The 13709-nt window shown below is 41.6% G+C and overlaps 1 protein-coding gene across 1 annotated transcript; it reads right to left on the bottom strand.

Annotated features, from left to right (window-relative positions):
• Window positions 1–4712: 4712 nt before the first annotated feature.
• On the bottom strand, window positions 4713–10697 carry CAV2 (caveolin 2). Its single transcript, XM_080936576.1, has 3 exons — window positions 10403–10697; window positions 9896–10083; window positions 4713–5284 (listed from the first exon to the last, which is right to left on the bottom strand). The coding sequence occupies exons 1-3, from the start codon at window positions 10550–10552 to the stop codon at window positions 5134–5136; spliced, it is 489 nt and encodes a 162-aa protein (XP_080792702.1). The 5' UTR covers window positions 10553–10697; the 3' UTR covers window positions 4713–5133.
• Between the last annotated feature and the right edge of the window lie 3012 nt (window positions 10698–13709).

Raw genomic sequence — 13709 nt, 5'->3', positions numbered from 1 at the left:
AAGACCGCAAGTCTACAAACAAGTTTCCAAGGTGTGCGGATCGCTGCTCTTGACAATTTGAAAGCAGGTCTGGAGAAAGGCAACACAGAATTAGACAGGCATGTCTTGAGTGAGAACTATCACATGTTTGAACATTTGGTTCCCACCCGACAGAGCTGCCGGAAGTTACTGACCTTTAGGAGGTGGAGCCTGACTGAGGAGGTAGGGCGTATGGGAGGGTCTAAAGTTTCTAGCTTAGCCTTCCTGCCGGTTCCTGACTGCAACAGAACTAAGTACCTCATACTCCTGTTCCTTTCCTACCCTGACCAAGTGTTTTTCTTCCTAAAGCACAAGTCAAAACAAACCCCTCACCTGTATTTGTCATTACAGCAATGATCTGTGCCACCAGCACACGTGATATTACCCCAGAGGAAGGAATGCACTTCATATGTCTTATGTAAGGCCTAGTTTTCACTTGGTGATTTATGAGAATGAGAATCACACATGTGGAACTTTTACCAAAAATCAGTCTGTTTTATACTCCTTTGAAATGTGTGTGTCTTACTCCTCTCTCTGCAAGCACTTCAGATTTTCCTTAATCATTTTTTCCTCTAGTTCCTCATTTAGAAAACATTTCCTGAATTCACTTGGCTGCCACCATTCCAGGATCTTGGGAATCAAACGTGGAGTCACGCTTTGGGCCCCTGAGCGGCTGTATAATGAATGGCGTTAGTTAACATCGTAGTGATAACAAGACTCTTAAATATGAAACTTATGTATAAATATGACGATGTGATAAACCTTGCGCATGTCACTCAAAAGTTTGATCATTATGACGGTGATCACTACAGCCAATGTTTTAAATCAAGGAGATGGCACAGCTTTGATATGGCAACAATTTTACGAGAAGGACGTTTGGAGAACAAATTGACAGCAGAGAGGCCCAGGATGCCAACCAGGCTGAGAGCAAAGATAGAAAAGACAACAGTGGTTCTCTCTCAACAGCCGAGATAACTTTGAGATGGAAATAGTTATGGTGGCATCATATTTTCTTCTAACAGTTTCAGTTGCTTGGCCCTGTTGATTTTGTGCTGTAGGGAAGGAGAACACGTGCGATTGAGTAAACTCCTTACTACATGGTACCCAGGAAGTGAGAGGAGAGAGACAGCAAGGGGCTGAGATCCCAATATTGTCTTCTACACTTCCAAAGACAGGGCTTGTTCCATCCTGACCAAGATGACTAAAGGTTCCATCCACCAGCTCCCAGAAGCTCCACAGGCAGGTGGCCAAGCCTTTAAGATCTGGGCCTTTTGGGGAATCACTTAAAATCCAAACCATAACACAGATTAAAACATCAGTTGTGTGAGTAAGTCTTCAAATCAGTATGAACTAGTTTAAAATGTACCAGAACATGTTACTTTAGGGAATAGAATGATAATATTTGAGCTTATAAAAGTCTAAAAATTCCTGTCTTAGAGAATAAAAGTCATTTAAAAAAAAGAGTTCTATAAGCAATGGAAGAGTGCAAGGTACATCTGTGAGTGCATATTTAGTGTGCCAGTGAGGAACTGACAGGAACCACATTGCTACATTTCTTCCTCTTCTTCTTCTCCTTCTCTTTCTCCTTCTTCCTCTTCCTCCTCCTCCTCCTCCTCCTCTTGTTCTTCTTGTTCTTCTTCTTGTTCTTGTTCTTGTTCTTGTTCTTGTTCTTGTTCTTCTTCTTCTTCTTCTTCTTCTTCTTCTTCTCCTCCTCCTCCTCCTCCTCCTCCTCCTCCTCTTCTTCTTTTTCTCCTTTTTCTCCTTTTTCTCCTCCTTCTTCCTCTTCCTCTTCCTCCTCCTCATTTTTATTGCTGTTGTTGACATTGCTGTTGTTAAAGTTGTTGGACTAAATATCCAAAATTGTAAGAAGAGGTGCACCCAAATCTTTGTGTTATAAACTACAGTGGCATGTGGAGCTTTTGGGGGAACATTTAACTCAGTATTTTCCTTGCAGATAGGAAATCCAAGACTCAGAGGCTGAGCCATTTGCAGAAGGTGAAGTACAGGAGTCCTGGGGACAGGGGTGGAATGGGGATGTCTCACTCCTGGGGCAGGGGTCTTTTCCCACAGGCAACAGCTTCCCAAGAAAGACATGAAAGTAAATGAACGGGGCTTAGATGACTGGTAAAAAGAGAGACTTTTAATGTTCTTTCAATCCATAAAGAACCTTCAAATGCAGCCAAATACCTGATTTATTAACAGATTAATTGACCACAAGGAAATCTGTGCCAGTATCAGCAGTTGTTCCTCACATACTTACTTTCCAAGGATAATTTTGGAGAAACATGGCTTTGGGATACAAAGTATTTTAGTATGTGAGTTATATTGGTATTACTTTCCTGTTTAAGAGTTAGAAATAGAGACATCGGTTTATTTGGGATTAGCAAAGTGAGACTTTACAAAGATTGAGTGCGGTTGGCATGTGAGCAAGTCACCACATATTACTTCTCAAGTGACAGAAAAGTTTGTGTAGAGTCTCTTCAAGTGCTAGAAAAAGAGAACTGAATGATCACTCTCACCATTCTTAAGGATAACATTCTTTTTGTTTATGTGCATCTGTGGTGTGTGTATTGTATCTACATTTTCTCATGTGTGCACACACTTCTGTATGCTGTTGCGCATGCATCCGTTTGCATACTGGGGCCTGAGGTTTGATGTCAGAAGTCTTCTATCACCATCCACTTTGTTCCCCGAAGCAGGATTTCTCAGCTGACCTCAGAGCTTGTGGTTATGCCCAGTCAGCCACCTAGCTCTGGAGAGCCCATCTCTGTCTTTTTAGTGATAGAGTTAAAGATGGACTGGTGAGTTTACAGGGCTCCTGTCTGGGCTCTGGAGATCCAGACTCTAGGTATGCTTGCATGGTAGGTACCATAACCATTTACCCATCTCCTCATTCTGACAGCTACATCTTGGAACAGTAGCTCATGTACTTGTTACTTAAGGGTTCGATAAACTGCATTTAAAAAGTTCTTGCTCTTGAGCTCCAACTGTATGAAATAAGCAGCAGGAAGACCGAATATAATAAAGTCAATGAAGCCATCCACTATTTTGAAAGGTGTTTATTATAGATAATGAGGACATTTCTTTGCCTCTGACATCCAACTGTCCCACCCCCCCCCAAAAAGAACCAACATATTTGCATATTTAAATTTGATTCCTTTTATTCATAGTTTGAGTGTTTGAGACAAAATAATTCATGAAAAGTTTCAGTACAAGTTTACTTAAAAGTAATTGATATTATTTAGAAAAAGGAAATTATATATATATATATATATATATATATATATATACATATACATATACATATATATATATATATATATATATATATTAGAATTAAAGGTTTTACCTATAATTATACATATAAGCCTTTTAAATCTGTCAGAACTATTTTAAAAGGTTGAAGCTTATAATTCGGTAACTAATATTTTATTGTTAAAGTTTTGACTAATCAATATATCCAGGTGTTTAAAACTTAAATTACAAATAGTAACATAAAGCTATGAGACTGACCTTGGAAACTAATATGATACAATCTTTATAATCACATTAATAGCAATGTTTTGTGGTTATTACCAAGCTATGTCTTCTTTTTCTGAGGATGGTAAAATACCTAAGGACATTTTGAAATGTTTCTTTTATGTTTACCATCAAATTGATGTGAGTTTTGTAACTTTTAATTTCTTGACATAATCTTTTGAATAGAATCCCAGTTCAAATTTTTTAATCCCAGAATTAAAAATTTGGAAAAAAATTACTTATCTTCACTCAGTGAAGATTTGATACCTGTGAGCATATTCAAGCAGATGCTCATTCAGGGTTTGGTAATAATTTTGGAATTTGAAAAATTATATAATTATAATGTAGAAAGTTCTTATATACCAATTTTTCAAAGGGCATACTGAGTAAATGCTAAAATAGGCCTAGAATTAAAAAAGGAAATAATGTTTTATGGGTTATAATATCCATATGAGAGAACATCTTGAAAATTTGTAACTGTTAGTTTTTAGTGTTACTTTAGTTTTATAAGCCTTCACAATTGTTCATTCTCCCATAAGTTCCTCTACATGAGCCCCTGTAGTAAAAATATATGCTTAGATGTTAGACATAGCCTTTATCATAAAAGAAAAAGACTAACTAGCACCAGAATTACTTGCAAGTAAGTGAAGCATTCATTGGAATGTAGAACACAGATTAAGTTTCTGAGTATTCGGGAGAAAACCTCTAGTAAACAAAACAACTATGTGTCTGATGGTCACAGCCAGATGAAGCCCAGTCACAAAACATTTGCTGGGAAGTCGGCGAGGACACTTAGATAGCACATTTTACACTGCACTCCAAGGAAGCTATACCAATTCTCTTATATGACACCATCACAGTCTTAGGAAGAAAGTTTCCCTATGGTAGCTCTGCTTACTTTACATATGAGGCCAACAAGATGGCAAATGCAAGGATAAAAGCACTCTGAAGCCATTGCCTTACAGTAACACTTGCATTAGGTATAAAATATACAGCAAAACCAAACAACTTGTTAAATGGGCTTACAGGTTAATAACACCACAGAGGGACACATTTTCACATTTATCTGTCTTATTATATTTGCTAGCTACAATCATAAGCATATGCTTCTGTCACTGCACAACGTTTCTAGAATATTTGACTATATTTCCTCTAGCTAGCCTCATGACTGTATCTGTAAAAGTAGCTTTAAGAGCACTGCTCCTAGAGTAAAAGAAAATAAGAAATTTCATACTTTTATGAGCAGTTATGCACAAAACGACTCTAGTATCTGAGGAAGTTGCCCTTTGAGTATTATGAAGCCACCACAACAAATGTATGTTTTTCCCCTATAGCAAAATGCTGTCTGTTCTTACATAGAGTGTTGCTGATTCTTGTTATACAAGATATGAAATTAGATATAGAATCCTTGGCTTTTGTGTGTGTGTGGGGGGGGGAATCGTTATTTGTAAAGATCTGATCGTGAACATCGATTAACCTGGGTCCCATTTTAAAGAATAATTGTAACCATTGGGAAGTGAACAGAACAGTAGTGCTTTCGTGTTACATCCACAAAGTTGTACAGTATCCAAATATTTGGACCTGGGTTCTGAGTGGTCAGTCGTGGCTCAGTTGCATGCTGACAGATGAGAAGGCGCGTCCTACACTTGCACACAATGGGCCAATGACAACGTCTGTCACACTCTTCCATATCGTCTGCACGGAAGGCAGGACCATTAGGCAGGTCTTCACGAAAGGCATTAGGATCCTGGAACCGGAGGGGGGGTGGAATATAAGCATTGTTAATGTTACCACTAGCAATTTGTGTTACCAAGTAAGGGCCTGACACACACGCATGAACAACTGTAATAATGACTTAACCCAAACGTGGTTCAACAGTTCTCAGTAAATAAAAGGACAGTGGCCGGCATGGTAAGAGCAAGAGGCACACTGTTTAAAAAAATAAACAGGCACACAGATGATAAATGTTAATATTCTTTCTGCTGGTTGAATGCTGGGGGAAACGGTAAAACAAAAACAAACAAAGTGGTTTCTTTCTCTGCCAGATCTCTGCCCCTAAACATTTATCCTGCTAGTACTTCCTGTTTCTCTGAGGTTCTACTTCCGGCTTGCCTTTCTGGTGGCCCCTCACTTTGCCTTCCCTCGTAGTCAGTCTGGTTGGGAGCCTCCTCGTTGCATTTCTGACATATTAAAACAAGCCTAGCAATTTTCAAAATGATCAACAAAGCACAGTAAGTAGATAGTTATGTTTCCGTCTCGCCTTCTAGATTATGTGCTGAAACTTGTCTTTCGTTAAGATCGGTGTGGAAATGAATTCAGTATTCCGTTCAGCATCACATTGTTCTCAACATTCACAACACTCACAACTGCATTTTATTAGTCTCCGTAGTAATTACACTCACCAAGAAGGCCTGTGCACTCTAGCTAACAGGGAAAATGTTTATTCCCACGTGTTGGTATACCTTTTCCTAAGCTGGCTTCTATTACGCAGGTGAAGTCTTTGTGTAATCCCTTGAACAATGTTCCCTTTGAGCCAAAGAAAAAAGTGTTTGTGAATTCTGAACTGTGCCCGAAATCTTGATGGAGTCTTTAGTGTTACTTGAGTGGAGAGTTGGGGGTGAGGTTGATTTCTTGGCTTGTCCTTAAAATCTGATGTAACTATTGATTTTAACCCAAGGGATCAGCAACTGTGTGTTTGATGAATATATTTTTAGAGTGCTGAATTATTCATGTTGCCTATTTATATAGACTATATTTATGTTATGTTTTGTTCCAAGTGCTAAATATTTGAAACCATTTTGTAAGAACATTAATTATGGGTATTTAGAACTACACAGCTGACTTCAAGTTGAGTGATAACAACTTTTCACTTTGTATTCCACATGCTTCTCACAAGACTTCACTTTTTCACACCGCCACAAATTAACAAGAGACCAAAAATCTTACAGAACCAGTTATGGACCTAAGCCTTATCCCCTTATGTCCCTGAGATGTCACTTGGTACTGTCATATACGTAATAATCAATAGACGTCTTTTAAAATCAGAATACATAATGGAAAATTAATGAATTAACCTCAAAATAAAAGACATCTGAAGTTTATGTATGAAAGTTTGTTAGTCAAATTCACTTTACATCGAGTAAATTGTGCACTACACTCTCCTTAGGCTAATCCTTTTTGATCTTCATAACTTCTTATATCTCTGGGCTCTAAAAGGAACTGGAATATGTTGTGATTCGGGAAAATCCAATTGCCTGTGTTTGAAGATTTCAGTTCATTAGATGTGGTGAGCACATTTCTATTTTCTGCAAGTTATTCTCTTTGTACCAGAGAGTTCAACAGTCCTTAGCTATAGAATTTGAGTTATGTTCTTAACATTGTGAATCACTCCTCTTCTAAATCTGCACACAGCTTAGACTGATGATGATAAATGTGTTGAGACTCAACATAAGTAAAGAACTGCTTCTCATGTGAACTGCCTAATCCGCAGTCCTCTGTGCTCTACTGGACAGCCTGCCTGGGGTCAGGGATTAGTATTTGTTTTTATTATTTGCCTTTATACTACAGCGTCTTGAAGCCTGTGTTGTCTCAGCAATGTGCTGTATTGGAAACAAGAAACTCAACAGTGTATTTCCAGCAACCTGACATCTATTTTCACTGCATTCCAGAAAAGACTATAGATGCCCCTGCGACATTTCTTTGGTTATGATGTGTTTATTTACAGCAAACATCTGCCAAACGGTAAGAGGATCTGACCAAGGCATCAAATAAAATCAATTTACCAGCCCTAATGACCCAAATACTTGTCTGCAGGTCCAACATAACTGGATGTTTAAAACTTAGTTTTTGTTATTTACTTGGGTGAAGAGTCTGAACTCTACCCTCTGTGATGTACAGCCATGGGTCCCGCTAGTAGAGAGGCTGAAGCCGGAGGGCTGCTTGAGCCCAGGAGTTCAAGGCCAACCTGGGAAGCATAGTGAACTCTGTGTTTGCAAATAAACAAAACAACTAATAAACCAAAGGACCCCTGCCCCAACAACAACAGCAACCAAAAAAAAAAAAAAAAAAAAAAAAAAAATCTAAAATCAGCTGGTGGTGACACTGTGACTTGGCTAAAAGGCCTTTTAGTTTTTATTTTTCTCAACTGTGGTTAAACAATGAACCATCAATCGCCTGATTTCAAAATGTAAAATAAACATCTGAAAAGAAAAAAAAAAAAAAAAAAAAAAAGCCAAGCTTCCTCGGGAAAGTCTACTCTTTTTTAAACCTTCCATGGGGTCCAGCTTGTATGTTAGGAGCGTGTAATCCATTGATGATGACTGCTTCATGGAGCTACAATGTAACATTTGAGCACCGAGTCATAGCTACCCAATGACGAGCATGTGACAGTTAAATATTAATGTCCCACATGAATACAATTTGAGAAAGGAGCTGAAGTTAAATAATACATATTCTGTGTCTAAAGGGGAAGCGATATGGTGATTCACCAGTGGAAGCCACACACAAGGCTCCTCCCACTCCCACGACAGACAGCTGCAGAGAACCACCATTTAGCACATTGTCGTACCGTTAATATCTTTCCACTGTTTAGCAAATGAGAGTTTGCCTTTTTGTCCCCTTCCTCCAAAGCTGTGAGAAGACCTAGTGTTGTCAATAAATCTCTTCTGTTTTTACAGAGAGCTCACAGCTAGCATTCTCACAATATGTTATGGTTCCTTTGTATTCTCCTGTTGCTGAAAGTAAATAATAATAATAATAATAATAATAATAATAATAATAATAATAATAGGTTTAGGTGTTCAGTTGGCGACTTTAGTAAGGTGGGAATGTCCAATTTTATAGGTTGATTTAGGCATGTAAAAAAATCTCATGGGTGGGAATATAGGAGGGAACTATACACATGCTTGTGCAGACCTGCATATACACAGAAGCAAAGAGTTTCATATCTCTGGCAACCTTTGTCCCTGTCAACATGGCTGCTTATAGCCTCAAGCGATTGAATTGGTGCTCTTTGTTTATCGTTTGTCCGTCTGAACTTATGCTCCAAAAGACTTCTTTTGATCTTCAGATTCCTTTCCCCACAAAGTTTCCCATGTTTCCCTGCTTCACAAAGTTACCCATGTTTCCCTGCTTCATAAAGTTTCCCATGTTTCCCTGCTTCATAAAGTTTCCCATGTTTCCCTGCTTCACAAAGTTTCTCATGTTTCCCTGCTCCTCCCTTGGAGTTCACCTTGTTCTCTCATTATTTGCATTTGTTTCTAAACCCTGCTTCCAGGTGATGGGCTTGTGTCTTTGACCAGCACAACTGGGCACCTAATAGCCTTGGTGTGCAGAACTAGCCAGCCAACACAAGGTGTAACTAAAGACCAGGAGAAGGAGCAAAGTGGGTAGCTCTACGACACTGGGACTGCATTGGGGTGTAGCAATGCCCCGTAAAGTGAAAACCTAAATGGTGGCATTTAGGATCACACATGTCACCAGGGCCACCTTGAGGGACCAGCTTGAGAACTGTGTGACACTGGGGGTGATTGCTCGAACAAAGTGGCTAACCTTTAACTCAAAAGAATTTCTTGGAGAAATGTTCTGGTTCCCTTAAGAAAAATTTGAGTGCTTAAAAAAGTAAGTGGTCTATAAAGCTTAGGGTGCATTTTGAACGTGATTAACTTAACAAACATCCCATCAACATTCGATCGTTTTCCACATTTCATTTTCTTGTAACTAGAGGCCATTTTCTGTTGTGCTTCCTAGGTGAAACAGTAACGTAATGGCCCATTTCCTTGTTTCATAGCTTGAGATTTTATTCGTTCAAGGTAGGTGTCCAACTCATCATTGCAAACGCCTCCTATGTCCCCTGGGTTCGTTGCTACCAGTTACCAATAGCCAGACTTGAGTGGACGGGTCTATAGCACTGTTTACTAAAGCCTGGCATCCTCCATGGATCAGACTGTCAGCGCTGTTTTGCTCTGAGATCACATTTGTTTTGCCCAAGCACAGATGTGACTGAATAAAAGTCAACGAAAGGAGGAAGGGACCTGCCCAGAACCAGGGGCACAAGTCCCAACAGGCCCTGGAGAGAGCAGCCCATGGCAGGAAGCACCTTCCAGCCCCCACCTCCGCTGTCAGCTCAGCCTTCTTGCATGGAAGGAAAAATCACACCCAGGAAAGAGGCCCTTGCTTCCTTCTGTTTAAACTATCAGCCCGGGGAACTATTATTCTAAAGAAAGCACACCGCCCTTCAAGATCTCTCAGCTCTTGTTAATGTAAGCGTTCTCTCTGGGGAACAGGGAGAGCACAGGGCAGGTGGCAAACTTTCTGGAAGCTTCAGAAGGCAGATCCACCCCCACGTGACCCTTCTCACCAGATGTGCAGACAGCTGAGGGTAGCAAACAGGATACCGGCCACGAAGGCCAAGGGGATGGCCAGAAACACCGTCAGGAACTTGTAGATCACATATTTGCTGATTTCAAAGAGGGCATGGCTGCAAACCCACACTTTGTCAAAGGAGTGCGTTGTCTCAGGTTCTGCAATCAGATCCTCGAAGCCTAGCTGCAGATAAGAGATGTAAGGACTCTTGCTGCCATCCAACCTGTCAGGGGTAGGGGGTGGGGTGGGGTGGGGACCGATGGGGGGGGCGGTGGCAGAAGCATTCTAAACTGGGGAAGTCCGAAGGACAGGCTACCTGGCTAGAATATTCCCAGCGTAAGAGTGACAGTGTGCACACAGGAACTGGACACATTGCTGCCTGAAGGCATTGGGACCAAATCCCACGGCTGGGGAGAAGAGTCGTCCTCCTGCAGCTTGCCAGGGAGGGACCCCAGCAGCCTCCAGCCCAGGTGATTAATAGATAGCCCAGCCTGAAACTCACCTTGAGATGCGAGTTGAGCTGGTGAGGATCCCGGTCGTGACTTGAGTCTACATACTTCTCTGGGTCTGCGTAGTCCACGACACTGTGGTGGCTGTAGGTGTCATCGGTCATGAAGAGCTGTACATCGGCCTTCTCGGTCTCCAGCCCCATGGTGGCTGGGGTTGTGAGAGTGGCTCCGGTCGGTCGGTGGGTCGGTCCCTAGGTCGGTCCCTAGGTAGCACGGCCTTCCCTTCCCGTGCCGCCCCGCCCCGCCCCTCCTGGCTTCACCCTGCCTAGCCTCTGGCTGCCCGGGGCGGTGGCCGCTTCCCGCTGCCGTTCCCGCTCCCAGCCTTGGCTAGCTGAGTCCCGCCCCGCCCCGCCCCGCCGAGCCTGCAGCGAGGGAGGGCACCTCTCCACTAGCTTGCCAGAGTCCCAAGGAGGCCGGGGAACCGGCTCGATGAGTCATCTCCTGGCTTGGTGAAGCCAGGCAAAGTAGACCTCCCGGGCCACTTGGCTAGCAGTTCCGACCTCGGGTTGCTTAAAGGCAGGAAGATTGGTCCAGGAGGGGTATGTTGCTGGAAGAAGGTCTGGAGGTGCTAGGGGGCAAGCATTTGGAGTCTACATGCATCCCCTGGTTGGGTTAGAGCGGTGGCACCCGCTCCTCAGAGCTATCCCGTGAGAATGAGATGTTAATTCATTACTTTTACTTGGTCCCTAACTCATAGCAAGCATTGCTGTTGCCTTGTGAGGCTAAGAGCCAAGCGTACCTTATTGACAGATGACGGACTCCAGCAGCCCTTCCGTTTCTTCCGGAGTTGGTTATGTGAGTTGTTAGAGGAGTCCGTGCTATCATACACACCCCAAGGATAGGCCTGCTCTTCTGCCTCCAAACTACAACTAAGTTTGGGTTTTCCCTTGAGTCAGGATTCTGTTCAAAGACTGCAGGAATTAATACTGTGCAGATAGATCCATAAAACCATCATAGGAACGACATAAAACCACATCATGGTACATGGATGAGCCTGCGGACCATTCTCTCAAGATGAAGGAGTTGGCATAAAGACTTTGCCACCTGGTAACCTTAAACCTTTGCCTGCAACAAACGGGAATTTGATGGCCATAGGTAAGAAATGACGCCTGCAGCTTGCCCAGGGCCATGGAGATAGTACCAAAGAGCACACATCGCTGTGGACAGCAGGCTTTAGAGCCAGCTGCACCGATCAAACCCCGTGTAGCAATCGGATTGGAAGGTTTCTTTGGAAAAAGGAAAGGCTATTTGGGGAGTAATAAAAGTTGCAAAGCAAACAACCCAACAGCCTAGGAACCGACTGGGAAATCTATTTTGAAGCCAGAACTCTGTACTTTGTAGTTAGATAAGGTGTGTGTTTTCTGCCACTGCAGTATGTGGGTCAGTGTGGCGGTCACAGGGTTGAATCCCATGTCCTGGGCTTCTCCTCTTCCTCATGTAGGCGTTGCTACTCAAGCTTGAAATATACTTGTCCTGTCTGGTTTCGTTTGAGTCCTTTTGAATTTGAAGGGAGTGTATCGACCTTACACTCTGTCTACTCACACTCCTGCGTTCACTGGGACTCACTGAGAATTCGATAACTCCCAGAAGGCGGGAGTCTGAAGGGAGATCATCATGTTGATTAACAGGATCTGGAAGAGACAGTTTACATCCAATAATCTTTGGTAAAGCTTACGTTTCCTCAACGTTGTAAGATCTTTCTTGAGAAAAAGAAAAAAAAAAAAAAAAAATCATGGCTGCAGTCAGGATGGTGGCCAGACATCTGGTACTGGGGCTTCATCCCCTCCATGCCTTCGGGATCCCTTCACATTCCCAATGCCCTCCTTAGGACAACCAAAAGAACTGGTGCAGGTAATTGCTGAGTTTTTTTCAGGCAGTGGAGACAAGAGGCCATCAGGAGGTAAATCTCTCTGTCTTTTATTGGACAGTTACAGTTATAGATTCATTTGTAAAATTATGGGTATTTGTAAGAGATGTCCCAGAAGCCCATGCTAAAAACAGAACCTGTCTAGATATGCCATGAAGAATTCAGTAAAGACTCACATGTTGACTTACTGAATAAATCTCTATCATGGGTTGGGACTTGATAACGCTCTTATATTAAAAGATAAATGGCAGGGCCCATGCTAGCATTTTCCAGCATGCTGAGTACCCTCAACAAGCCTTAAAACATATTCCATTATAAGGAAGGGGACATATTTCATATAAAAGCAATGCTGATGCTGTCTTTTTCTAGCTGTTACTATGTACCTTGTCTTCTAATAAGACTGAGTTTTGGATGTCATATTAAAATAATGGGGGGAGGGTACAACTTGATCATAGATTACTATTTGTGAATAGGATTTTGTTCCTTCATTTTTTTCATTACACTGTCAGAAAGACCTTTTTCTGGCTTATGGTAACTTGTTTGTGAATGTGCACAGGAATAAAATCGGTTTTCCTTCAGTTTTCTTCTCAAATCCCAAAGGTATCTTCTCGTACCCTGCATTGGTCGCATACAGCTTTCCTCCTTGGTTATTCGTGGAATTGGTTATTCATGGAAATAATTTGCTGAGATGTGAAACACTTGTGTTAGAGGAGATTTGCTCAGCTTCCACATTGTTGACGTGTCCAGCCAGATCATCCTGTGCTTTGAGGACTTGTCCCAAGAACTGTACATTTAGCAACATCCTTGGCTTCTGCCCCATTAGCTGATGATCCTGCCTAGTCATGACAACGCCAAATATTTCCAGACATTGCCAAATGTCCCCCGAGGACCCAAGTCACCTTTCCCCGCCTTTTCTGGGTCTGAAAACCACAGAACTCAATATTGAAATATGACACATGAATAGGAAAAAACTGAGGCCTCGCTTTAAATTAATAAGCCCCTGCTTAAGACAAAGCTTACAAGTGTACTAATAATTTACCTGAAAGCCTGATTCTCAATTGTGAAACATCTTCATATCTACAAAAAGCTAAGTCCAACATAAAATTACATAGACATTTATTAAAAAGTTAGATGTAAGGATTTTATCTATTCTTTAAGACTTTAAAAATAATCAGTATTCAAAATTTCAGTAGAATATTGGTACAGAGTCAGGGATCTGCAGATCCCTCAAGATATCCCCAGGAACAGTTTCCAAACCCTGTCTGTTTGCCAGACCTCCTAAACTTGTTTTCACAAAAGGTGTGGGTTGTTTAGATGATTCTATGTAGAAAGTCGTGAATTTGGGGATGTCTTGATCCTTCCTATTTCACTTTAAGACCCTATGGAATTCTTGGATTTTTTGGTGAATCTCACCTACTGAACAATGTCCCCAA

Source organism: Micromys minutus, assembly GCF_963924665.1.
Source record: "Micromys minutus genome assembly, chromosome: 23".
NCBI lineage: Eukaryota > Metazoa > Chordata > Mammalia > Rodentia > Muridae > Micromys > Micromys minutus.
The sequence above is the reverse complement of the archived record's forward strand: the minus strand, read 5'-3'. Positions and strand labels throughout refer to the sequence as shown.